This window comes from Perissodus microlepis, chromosome 12 (assembly GCF_051167445.1).
Source record: "Perissodus microlepis isolate ML-2025 ecotype Zambia chromosome 12, ASM5116744v1, whole genome shotgun sequence".
Classification (NCBI taxonomy): Eukaryota; Metazoa; Chordata; class Actinopteri; order Cichliformes; family Cichlidae; genus Perissodus; species Perissodus microlepis.
Window position 1 is genome coordinate 13798002 of NC_140472.1, and position 26222 is coordinate 13824223.

Sequence of the window (26222 nt, forward strand, 5' to 3'; positions counted from 1 at the left end):
TAACATACATAGCATGTTTTATTGTACACGCTGCCTGACTTTTATCCAGAACAATAACATTGCATTTGAGCGTGTTTACTTTTTCACAATATTCTCAGTCTTTTGCGTTGTTCTCGGCAGTTAAAGCATTGTAAATGAGTCTGCAGCCATAGCTGCGCTGCAAAGCTGATCGGGAAAGGAAGTGTACATATATTTCGAGGCTTTACAGTTTAAATGGCAGAAAATCACCTCAAGCTGTAGCGATCAGAGTTCAGGCATATGGTAGCACTCAAACAATCAGCAGCTGTTGATAAATAATAAGCACGTGAACACGTACGAATTGCTGTGAATATGTCAAGTAAGAGTTGGGCACGTGGGGATTCAAAACTGAGACGGAGAAAGCTGGGATGCCACGAAAGCTGAGGGCAAAGCCATCACGCGCAAAACTGGAGAATATATATATATATATATATATATATATATATATATATATATATATATGTATATATATATATATATATATATGTATGAAATATCTTCAAATGTATTTGCATGCCATTGCAAACAATCATACTCACTTTTTAGGAACTGACTGTTATGACCCTAGATCACACAAACTGCAGCCAATTGAACTTTTCACATATGTGGCGCCCTCTAGAGGTGAAGCACTCTTATTAAGCATTAAGCACTCTTAAATATGTTTCAAATCCTTCATAACTTATTGGAAACGTGATCTATTTGACATTATTTCATTAAAGACTGTAGATGTTCCTCACCCAGTACCAAGTCTAGTAACTTTACGTTTCATACTTTCCAGGTGTCATAATTTATTTTATTTTATTTACATATAATGCTGAACAACAATAATCTTATGCTTACAGCCTCTTCTCTTGCATGGATGATAAATAAATGAGTTGGGACTGAGCTCCTTAAAATTCAAATTTATAATATTTGCATTTTACTGTATTTTTGTGAAGAGGACATGTTTGGGATTCTATTTTTATATTATTTTCATAAAATCCTAGATTTTAAAAAGATGCTAAAAGTAAATCTTTCTCTTCTTCTTTTGGATGCTCCCTTTAGGGTCGCCACAGCAGATCTCCCTCCATCTCATCCCCAGCATCCTCTGCCACACTACTTTTCTCTTGTCTCTTTCCTCCTGTCTTACAGCTCCATCTTTAATATCCTTTGTCCAATATATCCACCAACCCTTTTTTGCACATGTCAAACCCTCTCAAGCCCTCTCGAGCTTGTCTCTCTCTAACTCTGTCTCCAAACTGCTCAACCTGAGCTGTCCCTCTAGCATGCTCATTTCTAATCCTGTCCCTCTTGGTAATTCTTTTCTTAGCATCTTCAATTCTACCACCAGCTCAGCCTCCTGTCTTTTTGTCACCAGCACGTCTTCAAACCACACATCATAGCAGGTCTCACTGCCATCTTGCAAACTTTCCTTTTCACTCTTGCTGTTATCCTTCTGTCACGAATCTTCCACCTGCTCCTTACTCTCACTACATATCACAATATCATCTGCAAGCATCACAGACACCACAGAGACTCCTCTGACCTGACCTCCTCTGCCAGACTGCCCATCACCAGTACAAACAAGAAGGGGCTCACACTTGATCCCTTATGTAATCTCACCCCCAAACTTGGAACCATTACTCCTATCTCACACCTCACCACTGTCTTGCTGTTCTCTTACATGTCCTGCACCACCCTCACATGCTTCTCTGCCACTCCTCATTCCATCATGCAGTACCACACCGCCTCTCTTGGCACCTTTTCATATGCTTTCTTTAGATCCACAAAGACACAGTGCAACTCTATCTGACCCTCTCTACACTTCTCCAACAACACAAAGAAAACATCACATCTGTAGTGCTCTTTCTCTACATGAAGTCATGTTGCTGCTCGCTTATCATCACCTTTTTTCTCAGCCTAGCTTCAACCAGTCTTTCCCATCTCTTCATGGTGTGGCTCATGAGCTTTATTCCTCTACAGCTCTGCACATCACCCTTGTTCTTGAAAATCAGTACCAGTAAACTTATTTCCTGTTCCTAAAGCATCGTATTGTGTTAAACAATCCTGGAGAGTTTGAAAAGAGGAGTGATGGAGCATATCTCTGGATTGTAATGCTATATCTCTGTCTGATCAACAACACAGGGACATGTTTGACAGTATCCTACTAATTTAGTTTGTATATCATATGGATGCCGGGTAAGAGCTGGATCATCATACATTAGACTCCTACCCTATCCCATCTATGCCTAGGCTGCTCTAATTCTGACTGCCTTAAATGTTATCACTGCTTTACCAAAATGAGATGAGTGTGGGTACCCAGTTTCAGCTTAAAACACAAAAGCTTCACAATACCACACTGGCTGTGGCGCAGTTGTTGGCCGAGATGCCAATGCGACGGCGGCACGTGAACATTTTGCGAAGCTCAGCTCGAAAGCGGTCGTGCAGCCAGGCGTAGAGGAAAGGGTTACAGCAGGATGAGCTCATTGCGCACAGATGGCAAAGCAGCTGAATGAGTAGAAAGTACTGTTTGTCGATCAGATCGATGTCAATGTCACGCAGGACATTGAACACGCTGATGGGCATCCAGCAGATGCCAAATGCCGCCACCACCAGGGACACCAGACGGAAGGTCTTGCGTTTGCGAACGCGTTGAGCCTCTGCCTGGCTCTCTGTGTGGTGGCCGGGTATGACGCAGTTCCGCAGTTTGACGGAGATGCACAGGTAAGAGATGCAGAGGGCCGACAGAGGCAGGACATAGGTGATGAAGAGAGTGCTGTAGGCGTAGGCCAACCGCTCCCTCTCCTGGCCCATCCAGAACTCCTCGCAGATGGTGAAGCCTTCGTTTTTAAATTCCACGTGGTAGGTATGAGCCACAGCCGGGGCCACCAGACAACAGGACAACAGCCAGATCCCAGACAGGAGGTAGGTGCACGCCAAGACCGAGATCCGCTTTTTCAAAGGGTGCACCGTGGCATAGTATCTGCGGAGTCCATGAGTAAAAAGGAGCAAAGGAAAGGTGGATAGAAAATGATGGAATCAGTAATTGGCAGGGGTAAAGACGAACAACATTTACCAGTCAATATGAGCGACAGCAATCAGCGCACAAATTACCATATGCCGTTAAGGACAACGGATAATACAGGCTGAAAAATGGCAGCAGCACAACATCATTACTAAATTGTCTGTTACCAGGAAAGTAACATCATGTTTTAAGCTTCACAAATAATAAATCTAATTCAGCTCTGCCACTGCAACCAAGGTGAATGGATAAGACTAGATGTGTGCTGGGTTACTGAAACAGACACACGAGTCCGACAGAGCTTCACTTAACAATAATGTCCTCATTCAGACAGACTTACATTTAGATAGCACTAAACTGATTGAATTAGTGCAGAATATTTAGACTAGTAGAGTAGCTTCAAATGTCTTTCCTTATTTTCTGTCATATGGGCAACAACAGCAGATGTTGATAATAAATAAACAAGCTCAAAGCTCAAGCTTGGATCCCTCAGTTTTACACAGAGTTATATTCAGTTTTTCTACTCGTGCTCTGTAAGACATTAGTGAAAGTACAGTCATCGTAGGCAGACAGCTCTGTCTGTGAGCGCAGAAGCCCCGCCCACCTGCCTTTCAAATCTGGTGTTTAAGAGCCAGATCAGAAGTTCCACAGTTGCACCTCAATGTAGTCGTTTTTTGTGTTAGCTGTAAAATCAATAAAGATTGTTTTTCTCCTTGATTGTGAATACGACCCAGTTTTGAGGGCAGATGACTCAAAATGAATACAGGTTGAAACAAGGTGTGGTATAGGTCAATTAAGGATTATTTTGAACTGTGAATCATGCAGAGCTGCTTAAGAGCATGATAGGTCGACTTTACAAAGCAGTGAAGTTGTACATCAATAGTAGGTGATGCGCACTTTAGCTAAAACCAAATAATTTAATACTGTATTGCATTTAGGGAGATACCACTGTGTTCTTTGTAAGTTCTTGTCATGAATGACCTTCACCTGTTTTAAATTTGAGGGTCTGCCTTTTTGTCGCAGTGACCACCTGCTTGATTTAAAGTCTCAGGTTTTGGACTTTCACCCTTTTCTGGTGTTTCTGGTCCTCTGTCTTTTGAGCCATTATGCACATTCATGTCATGTTTGCACTTAAGAAAAAAAACAATCTTTGTTGGTTTTACAGATGACATAAAAACTCACGACATCAAGGTGAATTTGCATCTGAAGCTGGAAACTTGTTCACTAGGTCCTTCACACAGCAGCTAGACTGATGCGTGGCGTAGCATGGCAAGGTAGACACAGGTGTTATTGATAACAATCAGTTAGTGCGCTATGCTATTTAGTGTTTCACAGTCATTCAAGCAAGCAAGCAAGCAAGTAGCAGGGGGTCCTGGACCATCAAAATGGCAATTACAATTACCGTTTATCCTGCCACTGCATGTCAAAACAGCGGCTGCTGAAAGTGTCTATTTTCTTTGAGTTAGTGAGTCATTGTTAGGTGTTGTGTGCAAAATGAATGCTATATTTAGCTTTGTTTTTGAGGGATAACTAGAGCTTGTTTACAAACGCTTCATGATGAAAAGTTTTTTGTCCTTGTTTGTACATTGTTTCTCACAGACACACAGCATGCTGCATGCCAGCGAGATGCTGGAGGTTTACTTACAGTTTTTCACACTGCATTCTGACTCATTGTGACTTACCTGTCTACACCAATGGCAGTGAGGGTGAACACTGACACGTACACCGTCACCGGCTGTATGAGGTACACCAGGTAGCACATGAAGCGACCAAACACCCAACCGTGTGGGTTGAAGGCGTAGGCCAGCGTGAAGGGGACACACGTAGCACACATCAGCATGTCAGAGAAAGCCAGGTTTCCAATGAAAAAGTTGGTGACGTTGTGCATCTTGCGAGTGCGGCAGATGACGTAGAGGAGCAGGTAGTTGCCAAAGACGCCCACCAGAGCCACGAGGGTGTAGCAGGGAATGATAAGCAGCTTGAAGGACTGCAGCAGCTCCACGCCCGCAAACTGGGGGCTGCGCTTGGAGGAGCTGTTCTGCAGCGCCACCTCAAACACCTGACCAGAGTCGTTTCCATTTGCAGCTTGTGTCACACACGGAGGGGTGAGCTCAGCTGCCCACCCACTGCCCGAAACCTCCATCCTGAAAGGATGGTGTGAACCTACAGAGATGACATCATAAACAGAGTCAAGTACAGTTCAACATGCACAGTGAAATGTCAAATTTGGCCAAGGGAGACATGTGCAAACAAGAACAGGCAAAGTGATTGAGAACGCTTTTCCTTTTATTACAGGCCTGCAGACAGGCTGAGCAGCTTCATGAGCCTTTGTCCAATTATTTTTCTTGTCCTTGAAGTAAATGATTTTTTTCCTCCTGTGTAGCTACAAAAAACAAAAAACCCACTATGCTGAAAGCGAATTCCTTTTATTAGACTACGGTGACAATTCACTGACTAACTACATGCAGAAACCAAAATGAACTGGGGTTATTACTTCAGTGTAACTCAGACGAGTAGGCTCTCGTGGAGCCACATGCCTTTCAGTCATTTCCACAAAACTTCCATGCAAACACTCAATATCAAAGCAAATGCTGCCGGATGACTCATGCCATTATCGCCCCATGCACCATGTATGTGCAGTGTTTATGTGGTCAGCACAGGAGGTGTTGGTCCCTGTTAAATCAGTTCAGCATAGATATTAATCAAGTGAGGAAATTTAAATGATTCATGCCAAAAAAAAAACAACAACGCAGGATAATATAAGCACTATAATAAACTCACCCAGCAAGGACACATTTGGCCAAGACTGTGTAAGAATTTTATGTTGATGAAGAAAAAACCAGCAGTGGAGGCTGAATATTTGAACTGCCAGGAAATATTACAGGGGAAAAAATGGCCAGAAGGTGCAGTGTAAGGACAGCAGTCAATCACAATATCTCAACTGTTGTGTCTCTAAGAAAGATTAAAAATTTGGGTTGGTCTTTCTCGATTTTAGAGAATTTGCCCGATATTTTTGCCTTTGTGCTTGCTTTTGTGATCCTTAGTTAATTGTTTATATATCTGAACACCGTAGATTGCAGCAATTTATGTGCTGAAGTCACGCCACACTGTGAACAGTGGACAGAGAAAACTCACATATGAGTCGAACAGTGAATCACGCTGTTCATCAATGGACGAGAGTGAGAGTAAATGAATGTAACACGTTTGTCCACAGGAAAAATGTTACAGGAAAAATAGGTCAGAGATTTTTGGCACACACCCGATATTTCTTTTTTATTAGTTTGTTTTAACACTCCCATATTCCTTATGGCAAGAAAAAAGGAGAGAAAACAATAATAACGCACGCTGGTACCAGTAGCGTGATCTCATACATTTTAAAGAACATATCACCATTTAAAGGCATTGGAAATATTTACAGTTTCTGCAGACTCGCGGACAGGGTCAGCTCTGGAATACCTCGACGCAGATAAAGCGAGTGGACTGACAGCTATAAAACTGTCGGACATACCGATGACAAAACGCAAGTAATTAAAAATCCTCTAAATAACTTTTAAATGTCTCCAAGGAGAAAAAGCACGTTGCATCCTGCCTGCATCATTTCCGCTCTTCTCACACTCGACGTGCTGACTTTAGGTGCAGTTAGACTTTGTCAATTTAAATTTGCACAACATTACAAGCCAAAGCAGCACACCTACCGTCTACAGATGTCTCAGTGTTCCAGCGCACGGAATATCCAGCTCGGAGCTTCTGTGCGTCTGTGGAGAGATGCGCGCTTCTCACACAAATCCACGCTTATAGGTTTACGGACACCAAACACAGCCATGCATTCCGAACCCTTCATTAACGTGCACTGTAACAACTTCAATATTTTTAATTAATCAAGTGTGTGTGTGAGTGTGGGTGTGTGTGGCGATCAGCAGGTGCAGTCCGGCTGACTGGGGAAGGAAGTCTCGCTTATATATCTGCCCCAAACTTGAGTGACAGCCGTGATGACTGGACGGCGTTTCCGACGCGTCTCCTCGGAAGATGGTGTGGCCTGAAAAGCCCGAATAAAACCCTGCAGACTGTACACCTGATTTCAAAAGCAAGGACAGAGTAGGTGGTTAAAGAGACTTTGCAGCTCCATTCGTGCATGTTCTCCTGCTCCTGTAGTTTCAGGTTGCTGTGGCAGATTCTATAGCAAACATTCTCCACGGTATTTGTTGATCATTTCTATTAATGGATAATTAAAAAAATGAATAACGGTTTTATTTCCATACAATCTGTAGCATTCAGTCAAGAATGATTTATGCCCACGCCAAGACGGCTCAATATTCTGTGGAATAAGAGAAGGTTACTGCTATTATGGCGCTTGTGCTTGAACTATCCTCCTTTGTTATAAATATTTGTAAAAGGAACAGAGGGGCAGACTGATAAAGAGGTGACGTAATGTGATGTCTCAGTTTTTCGTGGCCTTTGTGTGGAGAACAGTCAGAGGTGGAGGTTCTGCAAGCACGACGTTTGATTTGTGCAAACTCACTCTCAGGGGCAGAGGCGAAACGATCCGAGCTTTTTTGTTGTCATTAGCAAATTGATTGGGAATCAACAACCTGAAGCCAGCTGATCAGGGGGATCCTGGTGTGACGTCCACGGCAGATGCTGTGCTCAGTGTGTCTGGGGTTTCAAACCGTCCATTTAAAGCTAGAGAGTTTCGAGTGAGTGCGATCAATTCAGGTTAACTCTCCTCACTTTTCATTCTGCATGGAAAAATCACCATGCAGTTCCCACTCAGCCACCTGTGAGTAGTATCTGCAAAGTTAGCGTTAAGCTAGGATTTATCCTTGAGGGTCCTCAAAGTAGTCAAAACACAGCACTGAGCACCGGTATCAGAGGAATTGTGGCACTAAAGTGGAATCATCGGCAACTTCAGTTTTGGCTTCAGCACTGCTTCAATTCTTGGTGGCATGGATTTAACAAGATGCTGGAAACATTCTTCACAGATTTGAAATAGTCAGCATCAGCACTCAGACAGGCTGTGGCATTTAAACAATCCTCATTTGCTACAAAAGGGGCCCAAAGTGTGCCAAGAAAGCAGCAGCCTGAACTGTTGTTGAAGTCATTAACTGGCAAAGCACCACTGCAGGAAAATAACAAGTTGTTTTTTGGCCTTTAAAACTAAATAGGGGGGACCGGGGATAGTTGTAACATTTTTGACATTTCTGTCTGTAAATTAGAGCTCTTTTAAGGTAGTGGATTCAAAATGTAATGCAAAGTATTTACATGTCTTTGCTATTAAATAGTGCAGCTATTTTCTCTGCAGCACAATTACCCATTGCATGGTATGGTCTCAAACACAAAGAGTGAAATGTTACAATTAACCCCGTAGTCTGGGTTAGTTGTAAATGTAACACAATGAAATAAGGGTACTGACAAAACATTAACATGTAATCTTTTTTATTCAACACATGAATACACTTAGAGCCATTTATGTAGCTATGTGTGTGTGTGACAGAATGCAGATATCTAGCTTTTGAACCTATTCCAACCCCCCAAAAAAGACAAATTATGGAATTTTCTGCAACTGAATATTTCATTAATTTTGGTTGGTCTTCCTTGAGTTTGGCCTCATTGGCTCAGTGGGAATTATAACCTACAACTCTTGCACCAACTTTTGAACATAACAATGAAGCTGAAAAAATGTAGTTGTGCACCAGCATTGCAATTCCATTACTTTTTATCATGGCTTACCTTGGTGTGGTTTGCAAAGTGCTTCAGAAAGATGAGGAAATCTGTTTCTTGCACCCATCCTGATTTATTTCCACTACCAATACTTCCTACTGGTCCATCTCTGACACAGTGGTCTGCATAATGTATGTGTGGGAACACAAACAGTGGAGGATATGTGTTGCCAATGGCATTAACCGCATATACAAAAGCAACCAGTGAACCTCTCTCTGCTGATGTCATATCCCCAACTTGTTTAATATAAGTTAAAGTAATAGTGCGGTAAGTTGTAACATCTGCATTATTGTTACAACTAACCCAGACTGTTGCTGTTACAACTGACCCAGACTCCTATAGCCATGAACTAGCTAACATTACAGCCAACGGCTAAAACATTAGCACTAAAGACCTACACAGAATATATCCCCATAGACATACAAATAACATAATTTAAGTTTGATGAGTTTAACTGCAAAGCAGATAATGCTATTAGAAATTGAAATAAAGTAGAAATACTTACTTTTTGGCATACAAATTACTTTTTTTCGTGTTAAATTGTCTGTGTTTGACAAAATGTGCTTATTTTTCACATGTGATAGCAGAACTGAATTGGGCATGTACAGGATGAATCACATCATTTGAAACTTAGCCCTGATTGGAGAAATTGGAAGTGTTACAACTGACCCACGTTACAACTATCCCCGGTCTCCCCTACCTCTTTAGGAAACTATAGGGCAGCCTTTTTTTTTGGTTCGGGATAGGAAAATACTATAAGCTAAAGGAGAATATTGCAGCCGCCTTTGCCATCATTTAACAATAACTGAGACTTTCAGAGCTGTTCAGACTGAACACTGCTTTAGTTTGATCATGTCAGATTCTAACACTTGCTTGGATTTATTAAAAGGCTTTACTGTGTCTTTTCATTTAATCAAAAATGAACAGATGCTGTTTAGTCAAGCGCTATAGAGTGCACCATCCCAGAAGATTGTTTCTTGTGAGAGAAGAACAACTTAACATGCATGAATTTTTTTCTTTCTTTAATTTTTTTTCTGTCACATACTAAAACTTGCTGATGAGTGACAACCATGTGACCTTTTTTGCACTAGCAGGAATGAGCAGCATTCGAATCTGTCACTGTGTTCTGAGCTTCATGGGGACTGTGTAATTTTTAGACTACTTGTCTCCACGACCACTGCCGGTGTGAAGAAAACAAAACTTCAGACCCTGAGCAATGAATAAGAAGAAGGTATGATGAGTCACTGTGGTGTTTCACCTACCTGCAGAACTATCAAATACTTTAACCTTCAAGTTCTTTGAACTATTGCTAGGACATTTGAAATGCAAATGCAGTTAGCATGCACTCATCATGGGCACAAATGTGATGGTAATTTGGGGCTTTTACGGATTTCTGTTCATTTTCCAGGTTGGAATGATTGTTTAGTAGACATCTTTAATTAATTTATTTTGGATTTTTACTTTTGAACCTTGCGGGTCAAAAGTTTACATACAGGCTCAAATTTATACAGACATCCCCACTAACATGTAGTTAAATGTCTTTTGGCAAGTTGCACTTCGCCCAGGCATTTTTGGAAGTCAACAAAATTCTAGTATAATTCTGGCTTGTTGGCAGAATTAATAGAGTCCATGTAAACTGGCTGGCTTCCTGGCACAGACCTGGCTTTTAAGTATAGTCCACAAATCTTCAGTAGAGTTGAGGTTGGGGCTTTGGAGATGCAATTCCAGACACTAAATGGTCTTAATGGGTTTTATAAACAACTGCAGCTTCCCAGATCCTCGGTTTAAACAATTGCACTTAACTGCAGTTTATTCAGATTTGACATCATTTGGCCAAAGTTTGGAAAAAACAAAACAAATTGTCACCCTGAAATAAGAAATTGGTTAGGATGTTCAGGAACACCCGGGAACCACCAAGGCGCAAGCCAGCCACTAACTGGAAACTGCTGGAACACCGATGTCACTGTCCACAGTGAAGTGAGATAAAGCACGCACAAAAATAACGTTTCTGGAATAGCTCAACCCTTTTGAGAATTTGTGGACTATGCTTAAAGGCTTATATTAAACAATACAATTTCACAAATACCAGCTTGAAACTTAATTAATAATAAACTTTGAAAGAAAATGATAGCATCTGGCACCTGGCAGCTTTCATCTTAGATGAATCTAGTTCATAGGCAGTGGTTTTTGTCTGTGAATTAAGGTGATCTGACCTCATTGAGTTTCAGTTGTCTTATGCAAGCAGGCTGCATGATGAGTGTTTTTTACTGATAGACTCACTGATGCAGACACAATGAGGCTTTTACAGATCAGGTCACAACTAAACAGTAACACATGAGTCGGTGCTCAGTGATGATGTTTTTTAATTTACTCCAGCCCATTGAGTGTTTTAGAGCGACACTGTTAAAATATTTCTGATAACATGCTAAAAACCTCCAGTTCACCTTTACAAATATCATCGGCTGAAATTTCCTGATTTTAAAAAGCACCCAAATTAGATAATAATAAATATATAATGAACTGAAGAATACCAAAATTGAAAAGAAGCAAAAAGAGCAGGAAGGAAAACTAGAACAAGATGCATGACAAAACTAAACTTTAAAAAAACAACAACAAAGTAGCAAACTACCGTACATGAAAGCAGAGACAGAGGAACACGAGCACAGAAGGCACAAGAAAATGAAGATGCTGAAAGCACTAAGAACACAACAAAACGAGCAAAACAACAGGACCATGACCAAAGTCCTCGGTTAAATACTATTATTTGGACACTGGAGGTGTTAACAAATGCTTTTTCAGATAAACGATGAGGCTGTATTAGTAGTTACGCACTAATATGCATTAGTATGCACAGCAATTGAGTTTCAAACAACTCAGGAGACTGGTCTGTGATCTTTGTTTTTATCACCAACTTTTTTGACTCTTTGGAGTCACCTGTCTTTAAACAGGCCATACCCCCAACATTACCTTTAAAAAATGATGTCAACTAATGCCAAGATTTTAAATGCTCACAATCTGTAGTTCATGGCTGTATTCACAATTTTTACTGTCAGGGACAATCACACATTTCAGATAATTTCTGTGTGATTCATTCGCCACTTGAAATTCTTATTATTACTGCTTGACAGTTTGACAGTAACTGTCAGGCATTTGTGTTTCAATTGTGTTTTGCTCTGGTTTTGTTTGATTTTGTTCATATTTGTTCAGTGTTCATGGGTCATAACTGATCAGTGATCATCCATATGTACACATTCAAGTGGACCTGAAGACCAGGTCAGCTAAACACCTGAAATTATTTAACCTGGAGGTCATGAAAGACTCTCCTGGGTCTGCTCAGTGATGACTTAAAGTTACTACCAAAACAAAAGTCCAAGACTTCTATTTGACATGATTATCTTCACTAGATAATGGCAATTTTCTCTGTTTTATGTCTCACCCAGAGAAACCCACAAGGATAATAACCAGCGTGATGTGGACAGCTCAGTAATCAGGCTTATCCTGGTGCAACAATATTGTTTGATGATACATATCAGGCCCATAATGAGTTCCTTGTGTAATACAAATGAACTGCACGCGTCTATAAAACAAAGCACAAACAGTGTAAGAGGGATTTACAGATGAATTTTTATATATAAATCTCCACCGTGACTCTGAATTGGATAAGGAAAAGATGGATGGTTGGATGAATCTGCATTCATAAATCAGCCTTTCATAAAGGTTGTCTTTCTATAAAGAAGCACCAATTAATGTTTTTTACTCTCTTAGACAAAAGGCAGGGCTGTCCAGACTTTGATCAGTTTTAGAACAAACAATTAATAAATCCTGAAGTTCCACCTGTTATAAACCTGAGTGATTTCTATTAAAAATTAGATGGAAGGAAAAAATACCTTCTTCTGTTTACTCTGTGCAACTGTCAGATTTACAGTAATGCTCTTTATTCAGGATTGTCTGGATAACTGCAAGCATACTATAACGATGCCTGTAACCTATTACTGACAAAAACCTGAAACCCCTGATAGGAGTAAATATCTGCAACACTGTGTACATGCAAAAATGGTCAGATACAAATCAAAGAGGTCTAGATAGGATTTAATGGCTCAGACTTTGTGATGGTGGTGCATGTTGATTATCCTCGCTGTTCTCTCAGGGTCACCGAAATGAAAAGAGCTAGCACACTGCCTCCATTAAATACCTTTTTGTAACCTGTTACTCAGAACTGAACAACACGCACAATAATGGCATATCTCACAAATGTAAATGGGCCGCTGAGGATCTAAAGTTAGTTGGATAAAAGCCATGTGTTTTCCTAAAAAAAGACAAAAGAAAGAAAGAAAAGGACATGTTTTTCATAACCAAAGAAGAAAATAACACTAATTTCTGAGTGGAAATGTTTCTTAATTGAAGAAAAAGGAGATGCTTAAAAAAAATCGAACCATGCCAGGTAGAGGACCCGAATGATCCAACATAAACACAGACACAATACAGAAAAATTCTCTTACCTGTAGCATTGAGAAAAGTAGTTTGATATTTTACATTTCAATTTCACAAATGACAACAGCGCTTCTCAGAACACGATGTTAGTAGGATAAAAGCTCCTCATTTGTCTAATCTTATCTTTCTTGTTGGCAGTCGGATATCAATTCAGTTCTTAATCGTGCAGTCGTGTCCTGAGAGCAGTGGCAAAACATCCTTCAAGGTTGTTTATGGAAATATGGTGCACAATGGTACATCAGAACCTATTGAGTGAAGTGCAGATGTTTGTCACAGCAGTCAGGGTTGTTCAGCCTTGGTGAATAATAAAGGAAGCTTAAATCTGCTGAGTCTACAGCATGTTTATCAGCACAATTCAGAGTATTTTGTCTGAATGATGTTCACAGTAGCTGCAGTGAATTCACGAAGCAGGAGTGCTTTCAGTAAATATGAAAGGTTAACCGTTAATCCACAAGCTCTCAATTAAGCCCTGCTGAGTGACTGGTGATCATATTATAAAACATAATGTTGTTACTTACAGCATAAATTAAGCCACAGTAAAACATTGTACCATGTATGTTATAAAATCTAGAGTTTATAGATAAGTTAAAAGACCTTAAAATAGATCTTAATTGTCCTTGATGAAAAAAAGTAACCAAAAATGTATGTTTGGGTGAAAAAAAGTGTTACAACAATTCAACTGTAAGTCACATATGATACCAAAATTATGGTCTTACAGCATAAGAATTACTTAATTGATTAGAATTATAGAGGCACTTTAATGTTATGGGGAAAAAACTTCTGTGCTAACACAATAATAATTTCATTTTTAAGGATATGATAACATAATGAATGCCCATCTTGAAAATTTAGGTCTAAAGATGTGACATTATGACAGTTCGGGGATTTAGTGGGATATAGACACGCAGCACTACACATGCTTGAAGTTCATAAATAGATAAATATTCATAATTACCATTATGTTTAGTACCACTGTTGATACTGACAACTATATTTCCCTAATTTCCTTCGGGATTAATAAAGTATTCTGATAATGTAGCGAATGTTGCCAGACCATCTAGAATTTATTGTCTATGGACTAAGTCTACATTGGAATTTGGGATCCTGGACAGATAAAAGTACAATCTCCAGTTATTTGTGAATAAAAAATGCCCTGGGGGAGAAGAAAAAAGGAAGAAGGAAAAAACAAAGTTGGTAAAACTGGGGGGGGTGTCAGGAAAGTTGAAGAAGCTGACTTAATTATTCACAAGGGGTCAAGCCTGCAGGTTGTTGCATGTTGCTGCGTGTTTGATTTGGCAGATTTACTTTATATCAGATGCTCTTCCTGACACAGACCTGAAGGGATTTATGTGTCACCCAAGGCTTCAACTGGAGATCTTTCACTTGTGATTTTAAACCCTAGCTCCAGCTCCCATGTTGCAGTATGATAAATATTTGTAAAATATCCTACCTTTTTATGCAGATGACAAGGACATAGTCCAAAAAGTCTGCAAAAGTAAATTTGTTCATACTTACTATTCCTTCATCTGAAAACAGTGAATAAGGCAGGAAACCTGGTATTTTGTTTGGCAAATTAATAAAGTCAACAAGCAAAGTAATCCTGTCCTTAGACAGCACAGCTTCTCATCTGCAATGAATATATGTATCCATCCTTCACATTATTGTGGCCATGCTGTCGCTGAAAGCTGTGCTTGTTTCAATCTCACAGAAAACTGCAGCTATTTTGAGGGCGTGGCCATGTCCTGTTAACTAGTGGTGTGCGATACTGCATATATTGGTATCGATCCGATACCAAGTAAATACGGGTCAGTATCGCTGATACCGATACTTTTCAATAAATAAGCTGGATGCGTCATTGAACTGCTCAATCTCAATTCGTTTTCATGACCATAAGTGTTTTTTGTGATGTTTCCTTTTTCAATATTAGCATTATTATTACTACGGCTGGCAGCGGGAGAGCTGCAGCCGTTGAATGTGGTGTTACAGCAACTGTGTGATTATTGTAAGAATAAATGATGCTGCGAAGCATGAAAATGCCATCGGGTCTGCCGTGGTGGTCTACAGTTATCAATTTTTTATTTATTTATTTTTTAGAAAAATCTTTTTTTAAAAAAAAAAAAAAAAAAAAGTAAACTAATTAAAACAAACAAGTACTGTTGAGAAACCATAATACAAAAATTATAATTAAAATTCTCAACAGCAAAAACAACTGGGGAAAATATAATTAATATGTAAACAACTTAACAACCCCCAAAGTGTCTAAATCATGTCACGTGACAGCACAACAAACAACAAAGTGTGCCTAAACTGCAAGTCTATGAATGTAATCTAATGGGAGACCAGCATGTGAGGCAAGCTGCTGCCGGTCTGCTTTCACTGCTCTGAGATCAGTTAGAGTCTACGCTTCATACAGAAACACAGCTAGCATTAGCAAGTAAAACATCTTCAGTGATTCAGCATTGTTAGCTCTTGCTAAACACCTTGGCCAACAACAACTAACAACTTCTTTAGTACATTAGCACAGAAACCATGATGGGGAGGACAGCTCGGATCCTTTTCAGTCTAATAAAACAAGCAAGTTTGAACTTTTTCAGAATACCAGAGTCACTTCATTGCCCCCCCCCCAGTACATCTGTAACTTGCTCAGTGTCTATAATCCAATTAGACCTCTCAGGTCATCAGATGCACATCTTTTAACTATCTCAGAATTAGATCTCAGTGTGCTGAGGATGCTTAAAGTTGCTGTGTTCCTGTTCTTTGGAACGAGCTGTCTGCTGATCTGAGGTCAATGACAACCGTCTCACAGGTCTGTGTGAGCATTGATTTGTATTTCTCTGTAACATTTTATTTTTATTGCCTTTACGTCATTGTAGACCTACGCAGGTTTTTAAGTGTACATGTAAAAACCTTTTAAACATACATAAATAAAAGTGACACTGACATTGACGCTACACTATGGAGCCACTAATAAACAATGATGACAAAAATGATCACCAGATTTTGTGTGATCTATTCTGTGGATTCACCCATTCAAGCACAGAAACATACAAAACCTGCTCAAACTAACGATACCTACACTGTATAATGGGGTTGTGTAAATTTTACCTCTTGGCCACATGTGATATGTACGCCTCAAATGGTGATGATGAGTTTCTGAGTGACTTAATTTATCAAAGAGTGCATTTTATCAAAAGTAAATCGATATATTTCATATTACCACTGTTAAGTAAGTAAGTAAGGCAATATTAGCCAAACTGTACGAGCTTGAGCTCCTAATATGTGTGAGAACATTTTTTAAAAGCCAAAAATCACAAATTATGATGGGGCACCATTAGGGTCCGAGGTTAGCAGTACATTGACTTTGAGGGTTAACAAAAATTTTATTTATCAATAACATTAGGTAAACACTTCATATCCAGACACTTTCATAATCACGTTCAGTTGAGAAGGCTATAAATCTAATATTTTTTCATTAAAGATGAACTGCTGCCAGCTGTCAGCCAGTAATTATGATTGAACTAAAGGCAAAAAGCTACCCTAGAAGTCCAAAACACACAAAGTCTGTCTAGCAGCTCTCGGTGACTAACTCTTTTTTATTTTTTACGAATCTATTTTTTACTGAGGTGTAGAAACAATTTCTGCAAACATCTTCCATAAAGTAATTTGTTTTCTACACTACCTTCTGTTCACATTCCACATATGTAAAGTGAGAATATATAAATATACACCTCAATCAATTCTTAATGTAAACAGACTGAACAGGAAAATCACTCCACAGCTTCCAGCAGATCTCCTGATATGGCTGACCCAACAGAGCACTGGAAACATAAACATCCCTTTTTTAAGTAACATCATAATTACACTTAACTTAAAAAGGAACATTTTAATGAAACACTTGAAAGGTCCAAACTCATTGTGAAGCCCACAGATTTTGGATGCTGATAAAAGCTGCGTGGTCAGAGTGAAGAGGTCAGAGCCAAATGGATGGACTCGGCTATATAGTCCAGGTTGCGGCAGTTGATTGTGCTCACGTTTAGACATCCGCCGGGAAGCAGGTACACCCGTCTCCTGTTTGACAGAAATTCTACTTGCTCACCTAAAAAGGCCAAAAAACAGTCACAAAAAAGCAAATTCATGAAAGCTCATCAGCGTATCAACCTATGTTATCGTCATGTGAAGAAAAGCTCTGTTTAAAACATGAATGCTACATAAAATATATCTTCAGCAGTTAAGTTTTCAAGTTATAAACTAAAATCACAAACAGCAATTCAATGTACACTGATCAGGGTTATGGCCTTCGTATAAGCCATATGTGTGCATAATGTGTGCAATATGTGCGATTGAATAAGCGCATCAGACACTGATAAACTTTATGAATACATTAAAAAATTGTGTTGCAAATGCCAATTAGCTGTTTCAAAGGATCTTCCAGAGAATCGCGGCAAAGCAAGAGCTGAGAAAACTAATTATAAACATCAGACAGCATTTATGTTGTCCTTGTTCGAGGCTGATGCAGTGAATCATTTGTCCTTCTAGATTGTGAGAAACATAATTCTAAAAAAAAGAGAGGGGGGCTGAAACAGTGCTTTTCAGTTCTTACCATTTAACCCTGTGCAGCAAAAGAGTCCACCTTGTTGAGTCAGATGGTCCCAGCGACCAGGAGTTCCCAAAAGCCTCAGCTTTTCTCTTAAAATGGCTCTGATCAGCATACACCTTTCAACAATGTGCTTAACCTCTCCCTGCCTGGGGAACACAGTGAGAAAAATATATATATAATTCAATATCTGCACACTATGAAAAATGAGGGTGGAAAGGGGCGTGTATCCATAACATCAAGAGACATACGACACATGTACTGATAAAACAGCAACAGCTAATGTCCGGGCCAAATTCTTCAAATGCCAGATCATTTGCAGCATGTCTCACCACTCAACAAGATGGGCTGAGTTACTGAGCACTGTGGTGACAACATGCGCTCCTCCTACGGATGGCCTGGCCCACAGTGATCTCACTATTTTGTCAGCCTGAGACCGCACAGGCAGCAGGACGGAGTTCTGCTTTAAGACGCACAGGAGGTGTCCAACAGCTTCACCTGGTGAAGGAAACAATATGAGTTCAGCGTGAAGAAATCTACAGAATGTCCCAGCAGCAGTGAAGTAACGTTATACTCTGCTGAAAAGAAATGCTTTGCATCAGTATACACTGCAAGCCTGTCAGGTTTTTCCATTTTTTCTGGTAAATATTCACTGGGTCACAAATGAAAGATTGCAAAGATGCTTTTAGATGCACATGAAGCAGGTTTAGTTGCCACTTTTTTGATTCTTTCTAACTTGTGTTTAAAAGATGAGCGTAGAAAAACAGCACATTTCATTTTCGACATTTCATCCCAGAGCCAATTACGAGGATCAGAGGAGCCCTTTCTAAAAACATGAGCTCCCCTGGAAACACGATTTGCAAAAGACTCTAATGAGGACATATGCATTTTTATTTTTCACAGGTACTTTCAGCTGCTCCCTTATTTCCCAAGGGGTCGCCGCAGCAGATGGATCCGCAAGTTTGATTTAGCACAGATTTGAAACCGGATGCAACCCTCCCATTTATCTGAGCGTGGGACCGGCACAAGGAGTACACTAGCTTGTGACCCCCTGAGGCTGTTTTGTTTTTCTCCTCCCTCCTTCACATGTAAGCAAATGTGTTAACCTCTGCAACACAGAGCTGCATTTTTATGTTTTAGTCAAATTATATTAAAACCAGAAATAAAGTTTAATGTTGCAAACAAGCGCCAACTCTCTCCAAGTGTGAAGGCTGCAAGTGCAACAACAGCAATTTTTTCCCTTTTTTTGTTTCTTATTTATTCATATTCTTACTCACTTCTTCAACTCACACAACACAGAGAGGGTGCTCTTCTGACAGGTTAGGTGAAGAAAAAGTCAGGGAATGCAGCAACAATCTACAGTCCCTGGAGCACACTGGATAAATTTGATCTCATGCACTCAGCATAGTAAAGCTTGGCCTTTAAATATTTTTCCTCTCTATGGCTACTGAAGTCTGCCTTTTTCTGATGGCGATTATGGTTCAAAGATAAGTAAAGAGCTGCTCTTGTCAATTACCTTGAGTCGGTTCATTCAGAAAAGAAAGAGTTCAAACTGACTTGTATCAGCTCCAGGCAGCGCAGTTGTTTTCTCACCGCAGAGTGCAGTGTTCGTTTGTGCAATAAGCACATTTTGATAGGTGTGGCCCCTTCAGTGCACATACGTTCTCACCATATAGTCCAAAGCAATGGGAAAATGACTGAGCGCAGAGAAGCTCCATTCCCAGCGATGCACAGTGCTGCACAGGCCAAGCATCACGCTCCATGTCTCCACAGCAGAGTGCCTGTGTAGGCAGCAAGAGGAAGGGGAAAAGTCTACGCCTCTGTTGAAAAACAGTGCCAGGAGAGCAAATTAAATTAAGTATGAGTGAAAAGCTGATTGTCTGATAAAAATAATTTCAGCTTCTGTCGGAGAGCATAAATGCACAAGTTAGTTACCGTAATGAGCCGTGTAATCACAGCCCATTGACTCTGAGAGAGGTCTGCTCCGGTCGGGTAGTGGGCAGACGCTGACAGAACAACAACACTATGCTCAGGAGCACTCTCCAAATCCTCCAGAAGCCTCTCCAAACAAATGCCCCGCTGCTTGTCATCCCAGTAATAATACTCACGGATCTCTTGGATCCCTGCTGCCTGGAAGATACCAGCCAATGAGTCTGCAGGGAGGATCAAGATAAAACATTATATTGGCTTATTAGATATATTAAAGCAGTACCAACCCCTAAAGATCAATGACACTTTTGTCCGCAGCATGTACACTCAAAGAAAAGTATGTGAACCAGGATTTATGAATTAATTACTCAAAAAATGTGGTCTGATCTTCATCTAAGTAATAACTAGTGACCGATGGAGCCTAACTTAATCAGTGTAATACAAGGCAAGCAGTTTCATATCTTTATTAAACACAGTGAGTAATCGCTCACAGCTCAGACTGAAAAAAGTAAGGCTCGGTTCAGTAACTCGTGGACTCACTTATGGCAGCAAAAGTCGGGGGATTGCTGTAGAGGAATTTGGAACCAATTATCCTTACAAAAAGGTTTCAGGCCATGACACAGCCATTGGGTTGAATGAATTTTATGTCCTTTATTTATGCGTCTGCTTTCAATCATTCTCCTGTAAAATTTGACCAGATTCCATTAAAGCTTACATTTTCAATTCTACTTCTGTAACAAAATTACATGGAAAATAATCAAATAACTTAAAAGTCAGCATTTTGGGAAGAAGTGTTTTATGAGTCTATGCTTAACGGCTGGGATGAGGTTTTGGTGTTGGAGTGTTCCTCCAAAGACAGCATATTTTGGCTCATCTGTCCATTGAACATTGTCGCAAGTGTTGTGGATCATCTTAGATGACTGTGGTTTTATGTTACCACCATTATTATTCACTATTTTTCTTATTTTTCACAATTAAATAAAGATATAAGTCACAGAGCTCCATGCGGGCATTTTCTGTGACAAATATTTATCTAATGATGTGGAATCCTTGATATTTTGTCTCCTTTATGTATTCATTTTCAAAATCTTGTGTTGCTATGGACACAGCGCTGATTGTTTACAAATCATACTCTTTTGTAATTATTGGTGTGCATATGACTCAATAGTAATGCAGAACTACATAAATACAACGTATATATACATTTATATATATAATAAAGCCCTACACCCCAGCCCAGAAGAAGATACATAAGATTTGTTTTGAACTGTGTATTATGCAAGGCAACTTTAGAAGAGTCCAAAAATACAATTATGTAACTGGAAATGAGCATAATTGTTCCACTTTAAATGTTGTTCAGTGGAAGCTGTTTTTTATTTACCATCACAGGGGGAAGAGAGGTAAACCGGGCCACACCAGTCAGCACTGAGATCGTACCAGCACCTCAAGAGTTCAGCTCCAAGACGAACAGCAGCAGTAAAACCAGGAGTTTGGACACCTAACACCTGCAACGAAAGCCAGGAAACACCAGCAGCAGAGTTTTTGATATAAATGATGTTTGCTTGCTGATCTTCTATTGATTTATTCTGCAGTTACTTATAGTTACTGCAAATAACGTCTTTCCGAGTAATGACGGTGCTGACTGACTGCATGATCAGCCCTAGTTTTTGTTTTGTGCAAAATGACGTTCAAATGAGTTGAGCTGTCTGTGTGTAGCTGACACTACCTGGTTCTCCACTATAGCCCTAGAATGCTTCCCAAGGGTAACTTCTGTGGCTTTCCTGGTGAATTCTCTCAGTCCAAGAGAAGAGGGATACTCAGGATGAAGAGTGGGATCAGTGCTCAACTGCTGCTTTATTTTTCCAACCAGACGCAATTCAAAGGGTTTTCCCTCCTCGCTGTAATACTCTGCAAAAACAATGTATTGCAAAGAACAGAATATATTTAATCTGACACAAAAATACAACGCACCCTCAGAGCCGAAAAACTGAAATTAAAATCCCTTTAATAATTGTGTTGCCTTCTAACAAGTGGCAACAAAGAGTTAAAATGTTTAAACAAGTGCAGTAGTATCTTAAGGTACAGATCATTTACTTGCAACATGCTCACGTAATTGTGGCCTTAGCAGCTATTGCACTGTATGTGTCAGCAAAGGCTGAGAAAATGAGGTACAAAGTGAGGCAAGGACTGAGTTTCTAGCAGCTATTTCAAGAAGGCTCATGCAGAGCTTCAGCTGCTCTCTATTAGGCTCAAAGTAGCTGATTAAAGTGGGAGCAAATGCAACCTCCAGGCTTTAAAAAGCCCCTTCAAACACCCACTGGTACAATCTCATGAATGCTTCCTGTTTTTAGCATGGACACAAAATATAAATGTCCATGACTGGCAATTAATGATTTTACTGAAAATCTTAATGTAGTGCTCACCGGGCTATTAATATAAAGACATGAGTATACAGTGTCTGATGCACTGAATATCTTCTTCGGTGTATCTTATTACATTGAATAAGATACTGACTGGTGACTGGCGAACCAGTCCTCTGCTCAGATTAGAATCTGAGGAGGCTACACACTGTATATAGCAGTCTTTTTCTTTCTGCTCACATATTGCCTGCCATAATGCGGCTCACGTATTTCCAGCTACATTGCAGAACTGTAGAGGCACATTACATTATATGTGCAATAAAGCAAGCCTGTAACAAAAAACAAAACAAAAACAACAACAATAATAATAATAATCTTAAAAGCACCTATATTAGCATATGTTGTCTGTGTTAAATTATAACAGATGCATTTCACTAAATTCACTGCACTGCACTTTGTGGATAAAAGTTATATATCTAAGTTTATTTTATTAAAAAGTAAGTATAAGTAAGTAAATATGTCATACAATGTCTGCATCTTTGATCTTCACATCTGTCAATAGCTGTTGTCTATATTAATGTAAGTTTGGTAAGTTTTGAATTGAATTGAATTGATATACCTTTATTAGTCCCACAAGGGGAAGTTTGGATCTGACTCATGAGATCATCAGTGCATTTGAGTAAAGTGTACGTTTGTAGTTAATGTAGTTACCACTAGAATAGTGGTTTAAAAAAACCTGCGGTATTTTTCGGGGGGAGGGGGGGGGGGGGGGGGGAGAGAGAGTAGAGATTACTAACTACATAGAGATGACATAAGCATTTTTTTTTTTATTAAATTAAAATGAAATTTGAAGTTGCACAACATTGTTTCTGTTTGAGTTATATATATATATATATATATATATATATATATATATATATATATATATATATATATGGTAAATGGTAAATGGCCTGCATTTGTATAGCGCTTTTCTAGTCCTTAAGGACCCCAAAGCGCTTTACACTACATTCAGTCATTCACCCATTCACACACTGGCGATAGCAAGCTACATTGTAGCCACAGCTGCCCTGGGGCGCACTGACAGAGGCGAGGCTGCCGGACACAGGCGCCACGGGGCCCTCTGACCACCACCAGTAGGCAAACATGGGGTTAGTATCTTGCCCAAGGATATTTGGGTGGATTATATATATATATATATATATATATATATATATATATATATATATATATATATATATATATATAAAGCCACAACGGGATAAGACTCACCTCTGCCTGCCAGATCAACTTTCCTGGCCTGGGTATCTCTGGCGAAGGCGGATAACAGTCTTGTTTCGGGACTCACTGGTGCGTTGAGCGTATTGGTAAACAGTGGGCGATGACCTCCTGGGTCTCCATTTTGGCTGACCCCTTTTTCATCAGGGCTGCTGCCTGGTCGGCTCATCTCAGAGGCGGTCAGACAAATCAGACCGGCGGGAGCTGCGAACCTTTTGTTTGGGCACTGTTGCCAAGCTACAGCACATATTTGGATTCTGTGGCCCAGGCAACGGGGATGGATGAGTTTTGTCGCTCCCTAATGTGTGGCTCCGGTGAGTTTACTTTTGCCCTGACGGTAAGCCATCAAAGCCACTGGAAAAAGAAAGGATGAGCTATTATCAGTGAAGACCCAGATGCATCTTTAGCTTCTAACACCGACAACACGCTAGTCTAAAGCTCAGCTTTGTGTCCTTATTAAGGCTTGTTCGGGAGCTTGGCCCGTAGCCACCATAAATTAGCCCTATTGCAATACACACAACAACAACAAAAAAAAACCCGAAGAAGAAAACAAGAGGCTTGCTCATTAATTGTACAAGAGTGTTCTGTGTCGGTCATATATATCTGCAGATGAGGCTATTTCCTGCATCCATGGCTTCCACTCATCCATTTCTTATATGTTTACTCAAATGCATTCATTTGATGACATTTATCCCACTATCATTTTCACAGATCAGACTAGTCTTTATGGTGGAGTTCATGTATAATCTGAATTCATGAGAAATTAAAGTTCCATGTACAATTTTCCTCCTTGGAAACCAACTGAAATCCAGCGTGCAGTGTAAAGCTCTTCAGGCTATTACTGTGCTCCTGCATAATACTGCTGGGAAATAGTGGTTTCCTTCCAGGCAGCGAACTAAGGAAAGAAAGCCATTTCCAGGGGATAAAGAGGTAGCAGCGAATATTGCATTAAATGAAATTGCAGAATCAAAGTAAACATCTGATGGAGGTGATAAATGAGCCTGGCTTTGTAGTTCACTTTATGAAGCTGGAAATCACAGATAACTGCACTAGATGGCAGTAGATGGCCAAATCAGCCATTAACTTGTCAACTGGTTGACTTGGAGTTAGAGATGCTCTTGTCCAGCCTGTCCAGTCCTTGTTCTTATAGATTACATGACAACAACTTTCGTTTTTTTCCAGGAAAGAAATAGAAAAAGATTCCAAAAATGTAAGCTTTAGGTGGGGAATTGGATTCTGCTCTTTTCACACGGCTGTTAAATATTTTTACCCTTGCCCCGTTTTTTAAAAAACGAATTTATCTTTGTGTGGTTCTCACACAAAACACATCGGTACAGTCATTTTATCCCAGGGAATGACAACAAAAATTCTACCTTTGACTTTGTCATTTGCTGGATATTTGAGCCTCCGGGTGTTATTGTTGAAGTTGGAATATTTCTGTGAAGTCAAATTGTTTCTGAATGCCGAGTTGGCCTCTGAAGCAAAAACGAACACACAGATAAAAGAAAGAAAATGTGACAGAGAAAGACATTTAGAAAGAAAGAAAACCCGACAACACTGTTGACTCTGACTCTGGGAAAAATATCTGGATTCTTAAATCTACTCCCGTCAAGAGGCTGTTAGTGAGAAAGGAAACGACACGTTAGAAGAAGCTCGGTTTGTGCCTTGGTCACGCTCCCACGTTGTCAGGAAAAGTTCACGATAGTTTATTAAGTTAAAGATGCAGCTGACACAATTAGATTTAAGAAACCTTATCCGGTGACTGTTTATGTCCAAGTTTAGTGTCAAAGGTTTTTATTTTGTTTTGTTTTTTCATTTATCTGAAGCAGGTTCTAAAAATATCCTGAAGAAAACTGAGCTACACGTCTCAGACACTGGCTGTGGACTTGCATGTGTAATTGAGAGTGAAAGTCATTTAAACTTCCAAGCAGATCCAAGAGTGCCTCAGTCACATTTAATAGTAAAAGCAGAAGAAATTTAGAAGATTTTACTGAATTCATTTTCTTATGTAGAATATTTTCCTAATCAGATGTTCCGCCTCTGTTTTTATAGTCTTTTTTTGTTTCCTGTACTTGTATCTTATCAAACCCTCCCAGTCGTACTTTAAGTGGTGGCTTTTCCCTGAAAACTTTAGGATTGATTTCGGTCTGATACCACTCATGGAAAACATTGGAACAGGAATCAGCTGATAGGAATGTGGCTTCAGACAGGGCCATTATTTCCATTCTGAGTTGTTGTGTGGCTTTTTTTTTTTCTCTCTCCGAATGATATTTTTGGTAGTCACACTGGCCGTCTGGCAGCGCTAATGTCAGTTTCAGCTTATTTTCAAATGTCTTACATTCTGCTCTTGGTTTATTTTTAAAGTCCCAAATCTTGTAAATTCCTCTCATAACACGGAGATGTTGCCCGCTCAAACAGTAGCCAAAGCCAGAGATGACAGTGGTTTAGATAGTGGGAGGATTACTTAAAATAACATTTCCATAATGCATTGTTTAGATTTGTGTCTTGAGCTCATATCAACAGTAGTTTTACTTGCTCAGTGTTGTGGAACATGGACTTGTAGAGTGAAGGTCGGGACCCTCAGGGCCTCTCAAGATAAATCCGAGGGGCCATAAGTAGATCAAAGGGTTAGGAAAAGGGGAACAAATATTCCTGTTCACAAAACTGTTTATTTTTTCTGACTTTTTTCCCTTTTTTTTCTTGTGAAAGTACTTAAAGTACTACACTTTCGCATCTACAGCACCCCCCCCCAAAAAAAAAAAAAACCCACTTCAAATGAAGCCACCTATGAAGGACAAAAAGAATTAAATCCCTCTTAAGTCATTGTCTGTGA

The 26222-nt window shown here is 39.8% G+C and overlaps 2 protein-coding genes across 4 annotated transcripts; both read right to left on the bottom strand.

Annotated features, from left to right (window-relative positions):
* Positions 1-7346, bottom strand: prlhr2a (prolactin releasing hormone receptor 2a). Of its 2 annotated transcripts, XM_084945560.1 has the most exons (4): positions 6715-6808; positions 5801-5884; positions 4702-5182; positions 1-2980 (listed from the first exon to the last, which is right to left on the bottom strand). In XM_084945560.1, exons 3-4 carry the CDS (start codon positions 5160-5162, stop codon positions 2344-2346), a joined length of 1098 nt encoding a protein of 365 aa, XP_084801686.1. In that variant the 5' UTR covers positions 5163-5182; positions 5801-5884; positions 6715-6808; the 3' UTR covers positions 1-2343. The 2 variants fall into 2 exon arrangements, with proteins under 2 accessions (XP_084801686.1, XP_084801685.1); XM_084945559.1 differs by lacking the exon at positions 5801-5884 and having other exon boundaries at positions 6715-7346.
* Positions 7347-15343: 7997 nt separating this feature from the next.
* On the bottom strand, positions 15344-26115 carry got1l1 (glutamic-oxaloacetic transaminase 1 like 1). Of its 2 annotated transcripts, XM_084945558.1 has the most exons (9): positions 23384-26115; positions 21478-21659; positions 21133-21256; positions 19931-19975; positions 19758-19828; positions 19492-19642; positions 18155-18320; positions 17829-17971; positions 15344-17324 (listed from the first exon to the last, which is right to left on the bottom strand). In XM_084945558.1, the coding sequence occupies exons 1-9, from the start codon at positions 23556-23558 to the stop codon at positions 17185-17187; spliced, it is 1197 nt and encodes a 398-aa protein (XP_084801684.1). In that variant the 5' UTR covers positions 23559-26115; the 3' UTR covers positions 15344-17184. The 2 variants fall into 2 exon arrangements, with proteins under 2 accessions (XP_084801684.1, XP_084801683.1); XM_084945557.1 differs by having other exon boundaries at positions 19758-19975.
* Positions 26116-26222: the final 107 nt, after the last annotated feature.

Coding starts and splice junctions, on each gene's coding strand:
- prlhr2a (XM_084945559.1), bottom strand. CDS start 5,162: ATGGAGGTTTCGGGCAGTGGGTGGGCAGCTGAGCTCACCCCTCCGTGT. Junction 2,981..4,701: donor ACTGCCATTGGTGTAGACAG/GTAAGTCACAAT, acceptor TGGACTCCGCAG/ATACTATGCCACGGTGCACC.
- got1l1 (XM_084945557.1), bottom strand. CDS start 23,558: ATGAGCCGACCAGGCAGCAGCCCTGATGAAAAAGGGGTCAGCCAAAAT. Junction 21,660..23,383: donor AGTTGATCTGGCAGGCAGAG/GTGAGTCTTATC, acceptor TTGTTTTTGCAG/AGTATTACAGCGAGGAGGGA. Junction 19,976..21,132: donor CCTCTCTTCCCCCTGTGATG/GTAAATAAAAAA, acceptor TCCTCCCTGCAG/ACTCATTGGCTGGTATCTTC.